Below are 22,966 nucleotides of genomic sequence, written 5' to 3' on the forward strand. Positions count from 1 at the left end.
TCAGGTCACTATGTATAATTCACAAGTCATAACTGTGTTGTCAGATTTGTCAGATGGAGTCTGTTTTTTAATGATGCCGGTGGTGCTCCCAAAAAAACAAACAAACAAACAAACAAACAAACAAACAAAAAAACAAAACAAAACAGAAAAACCCTCAGTAAGAGTCAGATTTTAGGCCTCAAAATGCTTTTTTCATGGTTTTACTTTTGCTGTTCTAATATTATTGCCAAATATGTGAACATTTACTCATATTCAGATACATGTATCTCTCATGGGTCTTATGAAATAGCTTGCAGGTTTTAGGTTACCTTTATCCATATATCTACAAACAAAAAGTGATTTCCATTCAGCTTGGTGAAATAAGCATTCAATAGCTGGATGGGACCAGACTTTACATTTAAATACAAAGATACATTTGTGTTTTGTATTTATTTGTATTTTGAGCCTTAAATACAGACATAAGAGGAATAGCACTTTTTTTTCTCAGCTCATAAATGCTGATGTTGATATGCATTTATTGCTGTTGTATTGCTTGTTACAATGTCTTATTTGCAGCATGGATATTTCTGGCTAAAAAGCCTTTTGCATAGTCATTATTTTTGCCAGACTGGGTCCTGACAGGACTAAGTTGACAGTAACAGGTTTTCTCAGCTGTCGGCAGCAGCTTACTGAAAATGTGCCTTTTGTAAAAAGTGGCTTTTTTCCAAAAATACCAAAGGTCCTGTCCCACATTTTGCTTCTGTTGTGACATGTTGCCATAGTTACAACCCATAATTAAGACCTGAAAGTCACTGAAAAAGTTGGAGGTTAGCAATGGTAGTAAATGGTTTTGCTTCAGTTTTTGTGGTAATAATGTATTTGGGTGAAAGCAGGGGAACCTGTATGTTTCTGTTTTTCCAGCCCAAAACAAACTAAATAGGTTGCATTCATGTACTTCAAAATAAAATCACTGTCAAATAATAAAACAGGTCTGTCAGATAAGCTGCAGGATAGTCATATTTAAAAAACTAGAATATTTGCTACATCCAATATTAATACTGCCAGTACTTACTTACCAGTATTTGACTTTATCAAATTTAAAATTGAATAACTCGATTAATTGTTAGAAAAATCAAAAGTTTTAGTCATTAAAACCTAATGACTAAAACAATCTGAATGGGTCAGATGTGACAGGTCACAAGAAAAGAAGGAACAAAGTCAGAGAACTAACAGAGGCAAAGAAGAAAAATCTTCACTTTCTGAAAAAGATAGTTTTTGTTTACTGCAAAAATATACTTGTTGAAGACGAATAAACCACATTGTGCCTTAAGCAGCAGTTTCAGAAGTTTTAAAATGGTAAATTTTGAGTTGGCCGTGTGGCATACAGGACAAACTATGTGTCATAAAATGTGCTGAAGTTTTAAAATCAGTTTCTTCTTAACATTTGATCAGACTGCAAAAAACAGATCCACATCTGAGCAGTTCAACTGATCATTCAAGTGTCAAACCAGAGCCAGAAATGGTTCGACTATGTTTGATCTTTAAATAAAGCCCGGAGAATTAAGAAAGAACCTGACTTTAAGGTGCTGCGTGTCAGGATGAATGCTGTCACACCCAGTCTCCTCTCTCCTGATGGGTTTTCTTAATTCGCAGCCTCGGGAGGAAGCGCTGCCGTTCTCTGTGGATCTTTGCCGTTGTTCTGTTTTTACAGCAGCAATGATTGGGCAGCCCGGTCCCCTTGTTCTGCCAATAAACCCTGAAACAGACACAGACGGGGGGAGGGAGCGGGAGGTGGGCTGTACCTCACAGGGAGGAGGGAGGGCGTGCCATCGTGGGAGAGGTCTGCTTCTCCACACCAGACTCCCACCGTCCCTCCGAGCTGGAGGAACAAGCAGGACCCTGTGTGCGGATTCTCGGATAGATAACGGCGCAGCACAGCCGGGGAAGATGGATGTTCTGTTTCCTGCGGTCCTTCTATGCACTGCGAGTGTCCTCAGTGGAGCATCAGCCGCGTCTCACTGTGAGTATGGCACCTGTCAGCGCCGCGGCTCCGCGGCTGGAAGCTGCCGATGCTGCCGCTGGCGGGGCTTCACGCCCGGCTGGAGGGGGCGCCGGTGACCGTGGCTGATGCTGCTGGTTGTCATCTCTAGTTTTTTTTGTTGTAACATGTGGAAAAAAAAAAAAAAAAAAAAAAGTTGATGAGCAGTCGCGAGTGGATGAAGGTCAAGCAAACAGGTTTCATTCTGTTCCGCCGCTTGCTGCTGTCTGGGCTGAGCAAAGTGCCGAGTGGCCGCAGCTGGATGTTCTGCCGAGGTTCGGCTTCGTGAGAGCATCGTCTCCAGACAGCCCGCTGAATACTCACCCAACACGGGCTGGCGGGCTGTTGAACTGCGCTAAGGCCTGTCTGCGCTGTGTTGTCCTGCTGAGGACGCGAATTTAACATGTTGAAAACAAACAGATGCATTATTATTATTATTATTATTATTATTATTATTTAATTTTTTTTTTTTTTTAGTAAGCTCCAGTCCCTGCTCTGGCTACTTGCATGTTTAATTGGTATGTTTCTGTTGCTAATTTGCAGTTATTGTTGGAAATACATTTAGGATCAGGTGATGAGTCCTTGTTGATAAGTAGGTGTGTTTTTTTTTTTTTTTTTTTTATAAATTATTTTTCTTGAGCTGGTCTTATAGCTAAAGGAACACAAACCTTTAGAAACTCGAAGTCACACAAAGTAGTCATCTTTCAAAATTTCATTCCCTTTTAAATCAAAGAATGCCTTGATTTAACAGCAAGGGGGAAACTAAGCTCAAACTTTTAGTTTGACAGTCAGCCACACCTAGACCGTTTTTTTCAAAGTGGTAAATGCAGCATCAACATCAGCTGGTTAGCAGAATCACACAATGTTGTCCTGACAGATGTTATTTTTACTTTTTTTTTTTAAGACAGCAGCATGTTGAACATGTTCTAAAAATGTTGGGGTGTGTGCTTCTACAAGACGTTTCTAGGAGGCTGTGATGAGAGTGAGTGTCGGCTTAAATATAAAATAAGACATTGTGTTGCCCGCAGCCATATCACGTGGAAATTACAACGTCCAGCTTTGGATCGTCCGATCCAGCGAGACGGCTGAGTGGAAAACAGTCAGCAGAGATGAGAACCATGTTTATATTATATTTGGGGTGTTGCTTTGGACAGTATCATAACGTCCAACATTTCCAGACTCAAAATCAAGAGTACATTTTTGTTTTTTATTTTTCCACCACAGGATCACTGCTCAAAGCAGCATGTTCACCAGTCCTGGTCAAATATGGACCAAAAGTTCCACTTCAGTTAGTGGAACAAACATATTTTTAGTCTTGTGCTGAGTTATTTATTTAAACACAAATACCACTCTGTTGTCTGGAGTATGCTCAGATTTTGTCTTAAATTTCACTTGTTTTTTATATTTTACTTTTACGTGGTTTATTTGGGCTTGTCAAAATGATTAATAATCACATGATTAATTAAAACAAGCTGAATATTTTTTTCCTCCCTTTCTATCATAAACTGGATGACTTCAGTCTTCAGTCTGCTTTGGTTTCATCCAGCCCAGTTTTTGAAGGACAGTTTTGTTTACTGTCCATTTCATTTGCTGTTTCTGTTGTTTTGTTTATTTATCTCTGATATTTAAAATGTCTTCCAGTTCCAGCATTAAATGTTTACTAGAGCTGAAAGTTTATTCATATTTGAGAATGTGTTCTTGCATTATTTTACCACTTACTATTATATTACTTCAAAATGGTCTTAAAATAACAGTACTATCATTTGGCGCAATAATAAATTATCATCCAGCAAAATTTGTTGTTGGGACAGGCCTAAGCTTATTCCAACCACTCACAACAAATCCTGTCAGAACTTGTCCTTTCTCAGAGACCCATTGTGCCTAAAACCTCGTGTAATCTAGAGCATCCAAGATATGCTTAATGCATTTGAAAGAAAAATGCATTCCAATGCCAAACATGTCATTTCATTTTTGGTCCCTGCTCTAAACTAGAATTTTATTGTTTCACCATCAATGCATTTGTTGCATTGTTGAGCCTTGTACCAGTGTAATGGTGGGGTTGCTCTGGGACCAGTTCCATGTTCGCTAGTCAGGTAATCATTCCCTGTCTGAGTTCTTGATTAAAGTCACGTGTTTATGATTGAACAGAGTGCTATTTTCTATCAGCTGGAGTACTGATGGAAGCTGTAGAGGAGTTTGTGGAGTGGCTCCAGAGATGGACTGGAAACAGTAAAGGTCTCATGATGGGTTGTCAGTATGCAATGACAGGAAAACCGTGCATGGGAGATGGAGATGTCATGATATTCATGTTTTAGCTACATAGAACCTGGCATGTCCTACGAACAGGGTGGTGCAACATGGTGGACACCACAACACAAGCTTACCAAAAATAAGCAGTTTTCAACTGCAAAGCATAATTTTTTTATTGACTAAATCTGAACTTGCAAGCAGATTGATTAAAAAAAATATGGCAGTGGCAGCATGATGCTGAAGGGATGCTCCCTGTTAGTGTTACAGTAACACAGTTTGAAACCAGCAAGGAGCAGGGAATGTTTATTCTATCTTCCTATTTGCATCAATAGCACAATAAATGCCATAGATGGCATTATTAGAATAATCAGTGAAGTGAAGGTTATTCCAGTTTTTCAGTATTATTACAATTCTTTTATGTCATGTTTTAGACTTTTATGTTTTAATGTTGGGGTGAATTTCATCGCTAAAAACTGTCTGTCAACCACTTTTCTGCATATGAGCATGATTGGTATGATAAGAAACGTCAACATGGCCACATGCTTATAGACATGTTTGTGAAACCAACATGTTGGGTTGTTGCTTTGGGTTTTCAAGGCTGAAGTTGTAAAACTCAAACAATTGAAACAATTGGACTGCTTTGAATTACAGAATATAATATTCTCTAGTCGTGACTGTCTTTGTCCTTGACAGTCATCAAATGTTGGCTCAGCAGTGGTCAGACCTGATATGTACACAAATCAATGTAAAATACCACAGAAAAATTATTACCATATTAGATAAAATAAACTGGATTGAGTTGAAATTTTGAATATGTTTAGACAGATTAACTCTGTAAAGAATGATACTAAATATAGTCATCAAAATATTCTCCGTTTTGCATGGTTTCATCAATACAAATAACTGAAATTTGAAACATCGTTTGGATTTGTTTTGTGTCATAATTGATACAATAGGCTTTTACCTTTCATTTAGATATTATAATCATCTTTCTGATTATAATCCATGACAATTTAAACACAATATTGGCTCGTTGCATTATGTTTTTGTGAAAGGTACTTACCTTCTGAAGTAGCAGCTTGCAGGACAAATAATACATATGCACTGTGTGGTTAAATGTGATGGAACTGGAGAAAACGTAATCAGCTTTGCTGCGACAAAGTCACTTTTTGGCTGAGTGTTTACAAGAATAAAGAAAACAAGTGAATTTTTACGTAACATTTTTCAGTTAAAATTTCCACAAAAGTAAATTGCTCGTTTTTGTGCCGCATCTGTATCTTATTTTGAAGGGATATGTAAACGTTAACATAGCGACCAGAGTCAGAGAGCGTTTGGTTAAGTGGTCGAGAGGAGATGAGTAGAGCTTGTGAGTCTTAAGTCTGGTTTAGACGGCAAGATTTAAGGACTGTTGGCCGATTCTCCAAACCTCTGTGACCACAGAGCTGAGAAAAGTACAACAGGTTCGATCGGTTCGTGTCTCCAAGGCAGGAGCAACTCGAACCGATTCCAGTCAGGAACATCGCGATTCCAGAAGAAAATCCAGTAAAACTCCCACATTGCGGGAATTTAGAATAACCAAACACGGATGACGATGTAGTGATAGTGATAGTTTGTGGACTCATTTTAAGTGATAAAAGACGTAACAAAAAGTAAAGATGTTGGATAAAAGACTGCAGGAACAGCCGCTCTATTTGCTGCACTATGCACTAAACCAGACTCATCAATAGTCTGGTTGACTATTATTATAGTTGCGCAATATAAGCTGTTTGGGATTTCCCTCCGTGCTTCCATCACCGCACTTTCTGAATTGGCTACCTGTCACATTCAACAGGCTGAGTTCTCCCTCCCAGTTAGGGAAAACCCCACAGGCTGATAAAAGGGCCAAGAGACAATCCAACAAGTTGAATATGTCCGATTGTAGATTGGACCGGTCCGATGTTCTGCGTAGCATACCACACACTGCAGGATGATCGGTTAGGATTATAGCAGCGACAATCTTAGAACTCGGGACGCTATAAGATTGTCACAAGGGAAAAATTGGGGCAAAAAAATTGAAGATTGTGTCATGTGACCCCCTTGCACCTCCCTGGGCCGTAGTAAAATTGCCAAGCCTTGACCGGTCCGCGGTGATAAGAAGGTTGGGGACCACTGGTCTATGAGCATTTGAGCATTAGCTTCCCTTATAACTCATATATTTATATTTTTAATACGTCATTTACTTCTATCCCCATTAACCAGACTAACATGTTGAGCTGAGTTTTCTCAGTGATAACAGTGAATGCTTAGGAATGAAGGAGAATTGACTCAACTTACATTGCTGCCCTTTCATGTCACGTTAAAAGGTAAAAGGGGCTAGCAGCAGTAAATCCACCAGAGGCGTGCCACCGTTTGATCTGTTTGCCTCCCTGAACTATATGGTGGGTGTGACATCAGTGTTTAAGCTGGTCATGTTCAGGTGAGGAGCACAGCTGAGCTGACAGCTACATTCTTCATCCTTGACAGTCATGTGCTTCTCAAATGTTGGCAGTGATCAGGCTTGACATGCAGTGCTGCGATGAGACGCTGAGATACTCCTGGAGGTCAAAGTGCTGCTCTCATATTTACCGCTGGGAGAAAGAAGGAGGCGATAGAAGCGGTGTCACAGCTGCTCTGTTGGGAGGCTCAGACAGTGGCAGCCATTTCCTCTCTGAGGACAGCCCTTTGACTTTTTTATGAGATGGTGACGGGTCTGTCGTCGGATTTTAGTGCTCAATGTCTGCAGCAGGAGTTAATTGGTGCTGCATCGGCACGGTTTCTCCAATGGCACGAAAAGAGTTATTTACAATTAAATCAGAATAACACTTTCCTTTGAATCATTGCATAATGACCGTACAATCCAACCTTATTAGCCACTGTTGAAATGCTTCTTGACAACAGCAAACCGTGAGGTGCTCTCCAGCAGCCGCAACAATAATAAGAAGTGATTATGTACTGCAGGGGGTAAAAGTGCTTTTCTTTCAAATGTATTGAGTTCTGCACAGCTGCTTCCGAGGCCTTTAATGACCCTGCTGCTATTGTTTTGTACTGAATATTACTGAGACAACTGGATGGAGAACTGTGGTTCTTTCATCAGTCTCTAGACTAAAACCAGTGCAGGCTCTGTTTTGGATCTACCCCATCACACTTTCCAGTTCCAGGACCACAGCGAGTCCAGGACTGTTCGGAGGACGAAAACATCTGCACACGATGCCCCAGTGCCACTCAGTCCTCCCTGCAGTTCAGGCCTGTAAGGATCAGAGATGTGTCTTCACTCTTCACCCATTCTTCAATTGTCTTTTTGTGGAATTATTTTTGAAAGAAGGTTTTGGTGCTTCTCAGAGAGAGCGATATCGGGATGTATTACATCATCATAGAAATTCTGTCACGCTTGGGGTTTGTCGCAGTATTGTGTGAGCATTGATTAGTGTGTTTAATGAGATAGACTAAGCTTGCATGATGTTGATTTGCTCTTCACAACCCAGGCTGCTTTTTATGGTGCCAGCAGGAAGTGGGAGCAGCTATTAATGGGAGCCTTCTTTCAGAGTTTTAATTTTGATTTTATGTTCAAATAGTGGCTGCTGATTTTGTTAATCCCATTTGATGAACTGTTTGCTGATGAGCTTGAAAATCATGTTTGAATATAGATTAAAATACCCAGGCGGTGGAGCGCCGCGGGGCTCAGCAGACGGAGTGGCTGCAGAACGTACGGTGGCCGTGAGGCCTCGGTGCAGCAGTCCTGGGTTTGATTCCCGGGCCGAACCAGTTAAAGCATGCAGTGCTTCTATAGTGGTATTTTGGATGGACATTTAATGTGCAATTTATGTTATACAATTCAGCTGAAACCCCCCAAACAAATCTGTTTAAGGTGGAATGTGAACAAATAAAAAGGTGTAAGGTTTTGTTGCATAAACATGAACCCCCATCCCCCATTTAATGAATACTTTGACGCATCTTCTCATTCGTTTTATGCATCCGGTCTCTTCTGGTAGGATTATGTCAACTTCTAAAAATACAAAGTTATTATCATTTACTTACCATAGGCTCAAACTTTTGAGATGGAAACCTGGGGACAGTGTGATCCACCGTGATGTCTTTCTGTAGGATAAGCACCAGCAGTACTCCAAGTTCTCCATAGAATAAAAAAAGAAAGTTGATCCTTTGTCTATCATATTTTTTGCTATAACATATTACAAAGCAGAACTCATGTTTGTACTACAGCATCTCTTGTAGGTCGACAGACTTTGCTTGCCTGGCTAAGCATCTATTGTTTATTTGTTTTACATAGTTGTTCATACATCAGTAGGAGTGGTGTATAGACGCTACACGAATGAGACAGTGGTGACGGTGGTAGGGGTTCACCCTCCACTGGATCGCTGGTTTGATTCCCGGTCAGTCTGCCCTCATTGTTTGTGTCCCTGGGGGCAAAACCCTCCACCTCCTTCGCCTGCTGGTGTTGGTTAGAAGAGCTGATGCAAAATGGCAGCCGGACTTCTGTCTGCCTGCCCAGGGCAGCTGTAGCTACAATCCGGTAGCTTTCTGTCGTCAGTGTGTGAATGAGCCCTTTGAGATTTCAATCGGAGATATAAAGGGAATTATAAATAAAGATGATTATTAGTATAGCAAAGATGGGCATATATGCATTGAACTGGAAGCACCAATCTTCCAGTCCCCAGGACTGTGCATTTGTGTCGCATGCTGGTCATGCATCTCGACAACTTTCACTCAGCAGTGTGTAGTGGAGGAAGTTTTGCATCTACTAACATTTAGATCCAAAACTGTCTTTTTGGTGAATACCTCATCAATGCACACGTCAGCTATAAAAGCGTCATCGCTCGCACAAGAAAATGTTTAGAGCAGGGTTACTGTAGGTCATAAGACAATATCCTAAACCTTGAACTTCTCACAGAGCTCTGTTCAATTCACCATCTGAATGTCAAGAGGGAAAAGCACAGTTGGCACCTAAACTTTTAACCGTAAAAACCCTTGGAATTCATTATTTGAGATAAATCCCTAAAATACCAGAAGAAATAAGCAAAAAACAAACAAGCAAAAAAAAACTTCTAAGCACTTATCATAGGGTTTGGTTTGATTGCTGCATTTCCCATTGAGCAAAAGTCTTGGTCGAATGCAAATATTTAGGCATATGAACTCATTCTCTGCTTGTGCAAAGCTGGTAGAGACCTTAGCCAAATTACCTTCAGCTATGATTTAGTATACATGCATGCCACACTTTTCAGATATTGATAATTTTTTTTTCTTTGTTTAACAATAGTATTCTACCTAGTGATGGTCTTTCATATAAAATCCTAACAAAATCTAAATCACTATTTTTGTGGCAATAATTTGGAAGTTCAGGTGACATAAATTATTTGCTGTTGAAATCAATATGAAGTCCAGACCTATTTTTTTTCCAGGAATAGATAATTTGCTAAGATAACAAATTATCTATAGATATCAAATTATCAGATAGATAATTTGATAATTAGTAGTACTTAACAAACAGCAGATTATCTACATGGGAATAATATAGCAAATACATCATTTGCTATATCATTTAGAATATGGCAGAAGCTAAAATGTTTTCTAGAACACATCTAGAAACACTCAGTCCTACGATTCTGTTTTAAAAATACCAAAATATAATTTTCCTCGACCCTGATAAACGACACAATCTCCTCTCAGTAATAAAAGGTGCTAAAGGGTTTGAAACCCATTAACACTTTCATAAATGAGTTCAGTAAAGTACCAGCGACCCATGAAGTCACATTCATTTTTTTGCGGCAGTTCGATGCAGGACGGGGAATTGAGAAGGCCAGTTTTATTCATGTGTCTTTCCCGAAAAGACACATGAATTCTAGTGGATTGTGTTCGGGGAGGTTTGGTGGCCGATGGCGTCTGCCAGGAGGCGATGAGCCTGTCGGGGTCAGAGGATCCATTCTGCCGCAGCTCCGGCTGCCTGCTTACCCACAGAGTGTCACTCAGTGTCTGCAGGTGGAGCAGAGCTGGAACTCCCCTAATTAATAACGCCAGTGTGGATTTTCTTTTTTCCATCTTGTGGACAGTGTTTTGTTCTGCGTTAAGTTTAAGATTATTTGGTCAGCAAAAAGGATGGCCAAAAATATTGCGATTAAAAAGTTGAAGCAACAAACTGTGGAGCAACTCAGGTGATTTATTGCTAGTTACATGCGATTTCAGCACATTTATGGATTTTTAACCTGTTTTGTTGCACATTTATCGGCAACATTCCAAATCTCCTTCGTTAATAAGGCCAGTGAAGGCACGGCGCTCAGCCCACTTGAGGCCTGATTCTGGAGAATAGAAGGAAAAAGGCTTTCATTAGTGGCTGATGTGACACTCTTCAGCGTGAGTCTGTGGGAGGAATGCTGCCTCGCTTCCAGTGATCTCCTCACTGGAGACCGCTTCACCAGCCATCTATTTTTTATGAGATGGAATCGGTTTTCCGGGGTGGCAACGCACCCCTCCACCACACACACACACACATGCACTTATTTAAATTTTTATGCTTCAAGTTAGCTCAGTGAGCATATACTTCACTACTAATTATTTTCCATCTGAAGCACCGGGAAGGTGTTGAAGCAGAGCATGCATGCAGCTTCACAGGCGCAGCGGTGAGGTGTGTGTGTGTGCAAGTGTGTGTATGTGTGTGTGCGAGATGGAGACGATGCAGCTGCAGATTCACTCGCTAATGAATGTGAAGCAGCCACTCAGTGAACTCCTGCAGCTGTACACTTTCAGGGCCTGATGAATTTATCAGACGGTAAATGAGGCAAAGCGGCGTGGCGCGGCGCCGCCTCTCCTCACGCTCACCGTTCCTTTGAGAGACAAAACCAACCGGAAGCAGCGTGCCACCAAAAGGGAGACCGTGAATCCCGAAATGGGGGAGTGTTAAAATGCATGTTCACGTCACAGCAGGCTCGTCGGATCACGGGGCGAGAGTTTGTTGCTTGAAATGTGAATCTCTTGTTTAACTTTCTTCTCCTTAATCATTTAATAATTCTTCCCATTTCAACATTTCCTTAGACATAGGAGGCGGGGGGAAACAAACTAAAGAAACAAACAAACAAAACAACAACAAAAAACACTGGAAACGACATTTTGCAGGATTTTGGTTACAGCTACGGAGCCAGGGGGCGGAAATAAAGTTTGAAGTATAAAATATTGAACCAGTAAAAGCCCTGAATCCAGGGGGAAGGAAAGGTTGAAAAATAAGCCCTCAGATGGGGACCTGTGGTGAATTGTACAGAAACAAATAGATAAACTGTGAGAGCAGAATGTAACCTAAGCCACCGCTGAAAAATGATGGGCTTTGCTGGAATCCTGATATATTTTCAATAAAAAGTGGCTCCGCTTTTAACTCCACAGCTTTGCTTTGTATTTTTAAAAACAACTTGGATGAATGATACAAATAAAATAAATTCTTTTCTTTTTTTTCTTTAATTTCATTATAGACTGAAAAATTACAGCATCACATATAAGAATATGTGATGTTTCAAGTAAAATAGGTGCAAAAGAAACAAAATTAATTTGTCCACTTGACTTTTGTATAAATTAGTTTTTTAATGGTTATCGCATTTTGTATTCAAAATTGCTACATGTATGCATTTCCTGTTTTAGTTGCTGCGTTTCAGATGATGTAGCATCGACGTCAGCCAATGTAGATGGAGGGTGTTTTGTGGACCATGTATGCGTCTCAAAAAAAAGGTTTGGTTGATTGATTAATATTGCTGAATTGCATGGAATCAGGTCAGATGTAGAAGGATTATTCCGCTCTGAGCCCACGTTTTATTTATGTTTTTCTTAGTACAATAACAGCTTTCACAAATCAGTGAAATGTGTTTTAAAATATACGTGTTTAGGGTTGAATAATTCAGACTGGTTTGGATCAGTTTAAACGTTTTAGGTTGAAAACTTAAGTTTATCAAATATAGCACAGATTCCTTCAAATGGTCTTTTAATGAACTGCTGAATCTGGTGGCATAAAATTTTGACTGTGCTCTGGAATGTGAGGATCTGGGACTTGGAGTGTTTCTAATTAGGCTGTTGGTCGTGAAAAAAAAAAATCTGATTGATGGTCAGTGATCTTAATTAATCCACATCCTGACTAACCTAAGGCAACCTTAAAAATACAATGCTGAAGTTTTCCAGCCATGGCGTGGCGTTCACATGGCTGACCATGTGAACGCCACGCCAGCACTCATCAGTGCTGGGGATCTCTGTGGTAAAACCCTGTTTGGCCTGCATGACTTCCTCCTTCAGCTCTGGAAATAAGCACACACACACGCACACACACATGCACACAATTCTTTGTTGGGTCAGAGAAAGATGAGATGGAGCCTTTTGTGAATTTGTGCTTCTTTATTAACTTAAAATCTTTTCTCATCTCATATATTGACAAGGCCTTTTCCATAGTTTGGTTTGTTGTTGTTCAGTTAAATGAATACAACCTTGACACTAAGGGTATGACATTATATATATATATATATATATATATATATATATATATATATATATATATATATATATATATATAACAAACATCGGCATTAGGTTTGTCTTTCTTTAGTATCATTTGTGAGTGTTCTGTCTCAGTGGTTGGTAGTTTTGAAGGTAAACTTTAAAAACAGAGGACTGAGGTCAGGGCATTCACTGTCCAGCTGTATTTAAGTCTTGCTACTTAAGTTTTACTAAAACTCACAATTGTTTTTAAAAGTTTCATTACAGTAAAATCCAGCATCTTTAAATCTCCTTAACCTCCGTAAGCCTTTGCAACTGTCAAGGCTCTCATCCCATGCAGTAACAGTGATTATCTCTGGTATTTCTGGTGATATTGAAATGCTGCTTGACATAAAACATTGAGTCTTTGTCATAGCTGTTTAAGTGTTGTTTTTTTCCCCCTCATCATTATTTCTACTAGTGACCAAACATAAAACCAGGTCATGTCACATCAATACCGCCATGTGGTACAAAACCAAAGTTTGAAGTAAAAAAAATGCTCAAGCAGAAGTGGACATGATGATGTTTCCCCTAACCTCTCAGGTTCAGCGCATTCAGCAGAGCTGAGTCGGCAACTTTCTAACACAGAAAGTATTATCATGTCCTTTCTAAGGACACATTCTGATATTATCTTCCATGGTGTGATGCACTTTATAATCATCAGGTTATTGGATTAAGCAGACGATATTAGCTCATTTCTCAGGTGTTGCATCTGCAAAAACATCTGCCTCACAGACACGATCGTCAACAATGTGAGTCAGTCACCAGCAGTGTCTGCTACATGTTACATGCGTGTTTTAGAAAATTCTTTACTGTCTTTGTGCCTCTTTCTGCTTGATAATTTCTCAGAAAGGCGTTTGTTGTTCCACCTCAGCTTGTTTTTCCATCAGAGCCACCTGAATCTCACGGCTGATTCTGCTGACAGTTGTGTGTTTAACGTGGTTTAATGGGTCAATGTGCCAACTCACAGCTGCAACACCTGCGATCTGAGGAGACTCCCACAGATCACTGATGCATAGAGATGAAGTGTAAACATTCTTATCGTGGTTCTCTGCCTCCAGCAAGATGTTGTGGATTTTTTTTAATATTTAATTAAAAGCTGTGAAACAGCAAGGAATCGGAGCTGGCTTCCAAACTCTGTGAGATTCTTAAACCTTGAGTTCAAACTTTGAACACAAACCTATGCCAGGTTCATATGTCCTGTATTTAGAAGTATTAAAGGTTCTTTGCTTGTCCAAAAGATATGCCTTTGTGATATTTAGATGGAAGGACTGATAGACAGGGCTTGATGAAGAAAAACTGTATTTATTACAAACAAGCCCAATTTCCAGACCTGTGGATGTGACCAAAAGGTGCAGTCACTCTGCTTTGGGTTTGCCTTAAAAATGTGAAAAGATGAGAGAAGATGTAAAATTATGACTAAGGATTCATGTGTTATCGACGCTTCTCAAACACCAACTACTGAATGTTTAAAAAAATTAAACACAAAACATATAATTAACGTAAATAATAATTTGTGCTTCAATTTAATCTTTGTTAAGTAATTAGCCAGTGGCCCTGCAATAGTCACATTTAAATGTAAGAAGAATTAAAAGAAATAATAACAATGATGAGTGAGTATTTGCGCTGCACGCTTAACTAACCATACAACTTTAAAGTATGAAGTTTTCTTGTGTTTCCTAATTCATGCCAGTTTTTTTACTCGTGCAGCTTGGTGCAGTATTTTGATTTGCTGGTTGCGAATGGTTGTTATTTATCCAATCAACTGTAGCATTTGCAAAAAAAAAAAAAAAAATCCTCTGACTGGATAAAGAAAGACCTGTGTGTGATTTGCTGGTGGTGCGAGATGTAAATGCGCACGACACACATTGCTCTGTTCATGTGGATCAGATCAGCCTATTGCCCTAAACGTAATGTAGTAAATGTCAGCTCTGCAGCAGACGCTCCCCGTGGTCAGACTCAGTGTTTCACTCACTCCTCCTCACACTTCAGGAAAAAAAGTGTCCCAACATTTTTCAACCCTTTATTCATAACTTTTAACTTTATTTGAGGAATTTATTAGCATGAAGACAAGTAGAGACAAGCAGTAATAAAAAAAAAAATAAAAAGATACCTGACCCCAGACCCGCATCGTGTTCATGTGTAGACCGTAGCATGTCGCCATTGCGCTTTCAACCATTTTGCCAAAGATACTCTTAACCCATTTTTGCCATCACTGTTACTGGTGCATTTAAAGGAACCTTATTTAAAAAAAAAAAGACAAACTAAGTTTAGCCTGTCAGAGGGGCAAGTAAACCCTGGTGCCCTGCCTAGCTTATTACACACTGGGGCAAACCCTGCATCACTGAACCGCCGAGCTTTGGTCTTTACCAGCATATATCTCCATATGGAAGTCAGTGGCTACCAGTCATGTAGGCTGTGTTACATATCAATGTTAGGTAAAAGTAAAATGTTAACCTAAAGGTTTAGAAAGTACTGACTTCTGAGTTTCTTAACGCTTGGGGAAAAACCACCCAGTCATTATATGTGTATGAGCACACCTACCTAGCAACAAACCGTTGTCAACAAGATTCATCTTCTTACTCCTTTTCCTTTTCCTTGACTCACTCATTTAATCACGCCTCTAACTGCTGAAAATCCAATTAATAAAACTAATTAGCTTAAGCTGAACAAAAGTCTGAAGACATGAGCCCAGCATAAATCGAAGTCAATATGTGGATAAAATCAGATCTTGCAATTCACCTTTAGATAACCTCCCAGTCTGTCTGTGCCGGTCTGCACAGAGGGGAGAGTTAAAAGGCAGCCTGTGTGGTCCTCGGGAGATCAAGTATACAGAACGGCATGCTTTTTGATTGGAATAAAGAAAATACCAGGCTACATGATATCAGACTATTTAGAGAAATAATTTCTGGCTCGTCCCTTAGGAGCTGAACAAAAATCTATCATGATGAATGCGGCGCCAGTGGAGGAGGCCTTTCCCTTCCCAGCTCCACTGGTCACACAGTGACGCTGCACCAGCTCCCAATCTATAGAGGCGTGCTGCAAATAGCTGTGCAGCCTGCAAGTTTCCTCCTCTGTTTATTTCACTGTTACTGGCAGAGGGTTGGAAAGGATTATAAACACCCACTTTGTATTGACTGTGCCAACAAGATGCACGCAAAAAAATGTGCGGGGGCACACATAGTGGCGGAAAAATTAGACCGAGAACTGGAAATGAGAAAATATACTAATTGGGTGATAAATTTAGACCAAAAGGTTGTGGACGAACTCTGTGACCGGCTGGCTTTTCACAGTTTATACATTTATATAGTTAGACGTTACGCTTAGAGCTGCACGTTGGCGCTGCATGATCTGATATTGATCGGGACGCAATCGATGAATTCTAAAACGCATTTTGTCCACATTCTCTCAAATCCCAGCCTGTTATCTGAACAATCTCGGTGTCTTTGTTGCCTAAAGATAACTGGCAGCATCTGTAAGCGGAGCTACTTAATGTGGCTCTTTACACTGTGTTATTAGGCTATAACCACCTGCTGCTGGGCTGATTGAGGGCGGCTGTAGCTGTGATTAAGAGTGGAGCCCGGCCTGTGCTTTATTTGTTAGGATTATTGCTTTGACTGTGTGTTTAGCACGACATGGCTGTGTTGTCTGAGGGTTGTGGCTGAGCTGTGTGCGTCTGGGCTCGTGTGGGGTTGTGCCTTAATGTGGTGTATGTGCGGCAGGTTAAACTGTTTTTCCATGTAATTATGACTGTCAGAATTATTATTATTATAATCACATATATTTTACATATTCTGTCAAAAAAAAATGAAACTCTGTAAAAGCAGCTACAGGAAATGTCAGGCCTCGGTCTCCAGCCGGCCTGACATGTAGCTATTGTCAATAATGTATTTCTACTTGAAATGCCTTTTAAAAGCTTTTGTGTATCTTTTACAGGCTAAGATTACACAACAGTTGGAAAAATCCGCCTATTACATCTTTTATCTAACAAATACTGCAAATATCAATCGCATTCATACGTATTTGTTGTCTATTATTGCTTTGAGCTCATGTTGACGATGGTCGCTAACGCAAAAGCTCACGATATGGTTTGTTAATTCAAAAGGAACATAAATACATTTTGAACATGACTTTCTTTCACTGATTTTGTTTGGCGCCACCAACACAATAATTGACACGCATCATAAAATGTGCAGTTTGAGGTGAAATGTGATTCTCCGGCAAAAACTGTCCATTCAAATTGGAACTATTTTGCATGCTTGTGATCCCATCACTGTTTTGGTGCCGTTGTAGTATGTATTAATTTTCACTTTGAGTGTATCTGACCTTATGTTTGCACCATAGAATATCCTGGTGCTGCACTTGAGACGCATCCGAGTTTCATTTTTTTTGCTTTCGTTCAAATCGGACCACAGATGAACAAAACAAAAGGAATCATATTTTGGTGTTTGTTCATGAAGTCTGAATCGACCGTATGCTTTTGTTCACCTTTAATGGAAGAGATTAGGATGAAATCAAAGAAGCCTTCCAGCTTCAAACTCCTTGAAGCTCATTAGGACACATTAGGTTTTTGCAGTTAATTAAAAAAAAAAAAAAATCTGGTCACAAAATATAAGAAGGATTTAATTGGTGTAATGCCTGGAAAAGGTTTTCCGCTGATTACAGAGAAGGCTTTGAATATTTCCACATCCCACTGCACTGTAAAACATTTGAGCCATATTTAGTTGTGTCTACTATCGTCTACTCTTTAAGTCAAATTAATTTAGATTTTGAACCTAAATGTGTGAGCTTGTGAAAGATAAACTTACAGAGTTAAATTGTGTAAGTTTTTAAAAATGTTGTCAAACCTCCAAGAGTTGAGTGAACCAGATTTGTAGGTTTTTATCTCCCAGTGTGCTTGGTGGCATGTTTCTCTACCCTGTTTTGCACCATGAGTGAGACGGAAGTGTGTTACATTGATCCGACTCGTGTGTGTTTTCAATGCACCTAACGGTTTGCAAAGCTTCAGGGTAATGTCCTGTTCACACTAAATATTTTGGAGCATAATTTGTGGTGATGTTGAATAAAATTCATGATAAGATCAGATATTTTGTTTGTGTCGTTTAAAACAAGAATGTAAATAGGAAGTTATTTTAACTTGATAATGAAAGTGGAAATAATAGAGACATGTGTGATGTTTGACCAGGCGAGGGATGTTTTTTTTTTTTTTTCCTTGCATATTGAGAAAAAAAATATTTGATTTAAATTACAGCATTAAGTTAAAACTCAATTCAAGATTAATGAACTTGTCATATTGTCTAAATGTTTAGAGAACTTGTCTCTTGTTAAATCAACTTTATGAACTTTAATTTCTGAGTTAAAACCAAAACTATTTTCTTTAAATTGCATTTTCAACGCAGCAGGTGAACTTTCATTTTCAAGTTAAATCACCCTCAGATGCTTTACAGTGTGTCTGTTAAAAAAATTAGTTTTCTTTAATGTTGTTTATCTATTGATAGAGCCGAGATTTTGACTAAATAAAGATACATTTTTTATCTAAATCTCAGATGTATATAAATAATTTTGTACTTTGGAATTGATTTTAGCATTTTTTTATCATCGCTTTTACTGTTATCATACTGTAATAAATGCCAGAAAATATTTAGATAAAAAAAAAAATAAAGTCTGTAATCGCCCGCTTTTACACTGAGCAACAGGTTTCTCAAGTTCTGATTCAGTGGAAGTCAGAAATCACACAGAGATCACATGATCACAGCATGGCGGAGTGAAACAGAAGTGCATGAATGAACTTCACAGCTTTAACTGTGGACTAAAAGAGCATCTGCAGCTTCAGCTGTGCTGACAGCCTGCTTGTGCTCTTCTGTAGTTTGGCCTTCTGAACAGAGAAGTGTGCACAGTGTCGCTCTGTTGTGTCTGCTGACTAATTCTGTTAGCTGTGTCATGTTTACTCAGGACAAATGGAACCTTTTTCTTACATCTCATTAAGAAGCTCTTCACCATCGTCAGTATGAAGAAAGTGAAGGGCTCCCAGTGAATCTCCTCCTCATATTTCACTGGGTTTGGTTTTGTGGCACTTTATTAATCCCAGGAAAACGATGAGTATACTCTGTTGTTCGCACACATAGATAACCATACATAAAAATACTAGATTGAAAGCTTAAAACATCATGAAATCCATAATAAAATAGTATAAAAATCACAACAATAATCAGAGAAATCCAAGTTTCTTAGATTAGTTAATCATACTAGATGTTATGCTCCTTGTTAGAACCAAACCCTGCATTTAATCAAAAAGGTTGTTATGCATAAACGTTATTAAGCCCACTGCTGTAAGAAGCGCTTCATCACATAATTAAAGCAACCGGATATTTGTAAGGCGAGCTTAAAACTCCACAGCAGTTCTTTGTCCGTGCTCTGTGTCTGAATGCGGTTCTGTTCAGGTTCCTTTGTGCTTTTGGCTGAGAGATGAATGTGCTTTTTAAAGGAACACTTTGGGATAGATGCTCCTTTCATATTTTTAACAAAGCTCGTGCAGCCAGCTGATGCAGAGCTCTGATCGTGACAACCCACAGGCCGACGTGACATGAAGGCAGACATCCTTTACATCGGCATAAATGTTGAAAATGGCTTCGTGTTTAATTGTTGGAACAGATGCTGAACGTACAGCAGGGGTCAAAGGATGCTGCCTCTGACTGCGCTGAGAAATAGTTAGGACTTTTAGGAATAAGGGATGCAGAGGCATTGTAAAAAAAAAAAAAAAAAAATAGAGGCAGTTGTTGCATATTTTAATACAAGTGTGTGACCAAATTATTCACTATCCTGTTTCGGTCTTTTATTATTAGCTTAGTACATTTTGGACTTGCAAATGTACCTTAAATAATTAGAAGAACCTCACTTACCAATTTTTTTATCATGTAGACTTCAGCAGTAAGCAGTAAATGTTTATTTGTGATTTAGAACATATTAAAATAAAAGAGACCTGCTGAATCTTTTTTTTTTTTTCTGGTTTGATCTGAAGTTCAACTTCACAACCAAATAGAGCAGATCCGATCAGAAACCCCTACGCTGACACACAAAACAGTTCAAACTAAAGCTATAAGATTATGTTTAATACATAATCTATGTTTTAATCATATGTTATTACTCATAGCTGTTGCAAGGAATATTGTCTCTTTTTGGAGATATAATCTTTAAAGAGTGATAGCAGAAGTTTGCTGAGATGCTTATTATCCAGGCTGTCTGATTGGGTAAAACCTTTTTGTCTGCTGATTGTTCACTGTTAGCTTGTCAAATGAGCATCTAACATCTGGTTGGGGAAGCAGGAGAGAATAGTAGCACCTACTAGCAGCATGCAGTAACAAATAGGGGAGGATCAGGTATTTCCTGTTTAAAAGTAAAAAAAAAAAAACCTACACTCTCTCCATGTTATCTGGCATTGTGTTAAAAGGTTAAAATGCCAGGAATGGCTTGAAAATTGAGGGAGTTTTTTCAAAACCCAGCATACCTTTGCAGTTGTAACTGGCCCATATCTTGGATGAGGCTGTGAAATTTTGGGAAAAAAAATCTAAATTTTACCCTTTTTTTACAAAGATTTCTATAAATTATGATAATTTAATGCAAAGTTGGCATTTTTAATGGACTTTCAATGCAACTTTTAGAGCAACTTTGCATTAAAAGCGTCATTATTTACCGAATGACACTTCATGACAACTGTCACAAACAATCATAAAGACTCCTTCATGTTCATGACAGCGTCGTGTCAGTCTTATACACACCCCTTCAAATAAAGTGTTACCTAATTAACTACATCAGCTAAAATGCAACAAAAAAAAAACAGTAGATCATCTTTAGATCACAATTACAATTACATGCGGACAATTATTGACAGACTGGAGAAATTAAAAAAAGGGGATTTTGGTTTCAACGTGTTAAGCAAATCTGATTTTTTTTTTCATCTTTCAAGTTATTTTACTCTGTTTGGTTGAAGTAGGAATAGGTTGTTCACATGCTATTCCCATTCACTTTCAACTGTTCTGTGTTAATGTTAAAGGATTGTCTCGTATTGGGTGGAAATCTGTGAGAAACACGGCTCGTCACTGCCAGTGATGAGTGTCTAGGTGACATCTTCAACACATCCTGAAAACACGTTAACTTAACTTGAATGTCTACAAAAGCAAGCATTAACTTTGATGACCAATTAAAGAAATAAACAACATCCCGTTTGACCTCATCCAGATTCTGGTTTATGACACCAGCCGAGGAGAACCCAGAGAAGGGGCGTCTAACCATGAAAACTCATTGGACGCACTTAACAATACGTAACTGATTTTGCTATGCAGATTTGACCGAAGCACAGTTTGTGATTCGTCTCGGTGTTTTACGCTGTGTCTAATTTCTGCAGCAGGGCTGTTCCCACAACTGCACAGTTGATGGCCACTCTGCAGTTTCACTCTTGCAGATCTTTCCACTCAGGTATTTACAAGCCATTTTATATTCCCAAGTCAGCAGTGAGCTGCATCACTCACGGCCGCTCCCACCAGTCTGCGATAAACTTCAGTCTAACTGATTAAGGCTGACACGTTATGAAATGTTATGACAAATAAATAGCTGACAATTACATAAGATTACCATTCAATTATTTTTACTGGGTTCATGACAGCTCTATTTAATAATCCTATTAATCATTTCATATTGAGATCATTTGACAAGAAATTAGCTCTACTGAGCAGAATAGTGTCATGGTTTATGTGTTTTTGTGTTTGCCTGTTGATTTCTTGAAAAAGGACATTTTGTTCTGCACATATATTTTATAAGAGACATATCATGCAAATTCCACTTTCTTAGTTTTTAGATACATTTTTTATGTACCTTGAGTGTCGTGAAAAAAAAAAAAGGTTTTTTTTCTCCTGGTGCTGTACAGATGTCTTTAGATTCTTTTTGGGTTGTATTTTTCAGTCTGTTCATTTTTCTATTCGCTGTAACATTTTCTTGTCTATTGTGTCACCTTAATTGCTATGAAGCAGCTAAATAAGATCATGATTTCCAGCTAATCAGTTTTGTGAATCCGTAATTTTTTTTTTTGTCTCACAAAGATAAGTTTGGAAACTCTCCCATGTTTGTGTGAAGCTTTTAAGGGCGAGTGCTTCAGCAACGTCCACCGGTATCGAGAGGGATTTTCTGAAAACCTTCGTTTTGGGGTGAAACCGGGAACTCAGCAAACTGGTAACTGTTAGTGACACTAAGATGACAGCAAAGTGTATTTCAGACATGAATCTTGTGTGTCAATTACAACGTCCTGGCCATTGGTTTGATTATCAGGAGTTAGAGTAATAATGAGCTTTTTGTATAGGTGCTATACTAAATGTACTTACAGTGTGAAACCTAATACTTCTTAGCCCAGGCCACCACTGTCACCACACTGGGGCTATATTTTCTGAAATGTTGCTGGTTTTATACCAGATAAAATGAAAACTACACCTTCAAAAATCCACCTTTCTCATGTTGACCTGGAGAATATTTTCCACAGATTCATGGGGACCATCGAGGTATTTTTGGAAAACGTGAGTTGGACTTTGTGTTCTTCTGGGTCGGCAGCGGATCCGGCTTCAGAACTCCCATGGAAGTCTGCTGCCCAGTCTGTTCTTGTTGCTAAATCTTGAAGGCTAACACTGAGGCCTGCTGTTCTTCAGATATAGATCTGGATTGTTTGTGAGCTAATGGACTTGTCATCACAGTTCGCCTGACAGGCCAGCCTCTCTTTAGATGTTGCTCTGCTTTCTGTGGAGTCCCAAACTCTTAGAAAAGGCCTCAATACGTCTTCCGTCCTGACGGATATCAATCGCTTTCACCAATTTATTTACTTCTTATTTGAATTTAAGCTGGAATGAACCCTTTTCATCTCCTCTTAACTTGCTTTCAGAATCAGACACAATGTGTTGCCTTTTCTTCATGTTGCCAGTCAGCTTCTGTTGAAGCCATTTCTTTTCTTATCATCCTTTATCCTGAAGTGAAACTGAACCAGAAGTGTGGTTAATTGAAGTTAATTAATGAATCGTGATTTTTTTTTTCTCTCTCTCTAATTTAAGAAGAAAATCATTATCTGAACCATTTAGAGAGATAAATCTGAAAGTGACACATTTTCACAGCACCAAGCTTTGGAAGAGATGA

General features: G+C 39.0%; 1 protein-coding gene across 1 annotated transcript in view; it reads left to right on the forward strand.

Moving 5' to 3' along the window:
* Positions 1-1,680: 1,680 nt before the first annotated feature.
* The window catches only part of LOC103129430 (contactin-associated protein-like 5), a 154,363-nt gene continuing 133,077 nt past the window's right edge, over positions 1,681-22,966 (forward strand). Inside the window, exon 1 of the mRNA XM_007540520.2 lies at positions 1,681-1,999. Coding sequence (XP_007540582.2) covers positions 1,696-1,999 — 304 coding nt within the window. The 5' untranslated portion in view covers positions 1,681-1,695. The remainder of the gene's footprint in view (positions 2,000-22,966) is intronic.

This window comes from Poecilia formosa, unplaced genomic scaffold (assembly GCF_000485575.1).
Source record: "Poecilia formosa unplaced genomic scaffold, Poecilia_formosa-5.1.2 Scaffold545, whole genome shotgun sequence".
Lineage (NCBI taxonomy): Eukaryota > Metazoa > Chordata > Actinopteri > Cyprinodontiformes > Poeciliidae > Poecilia > Poecilia formosa.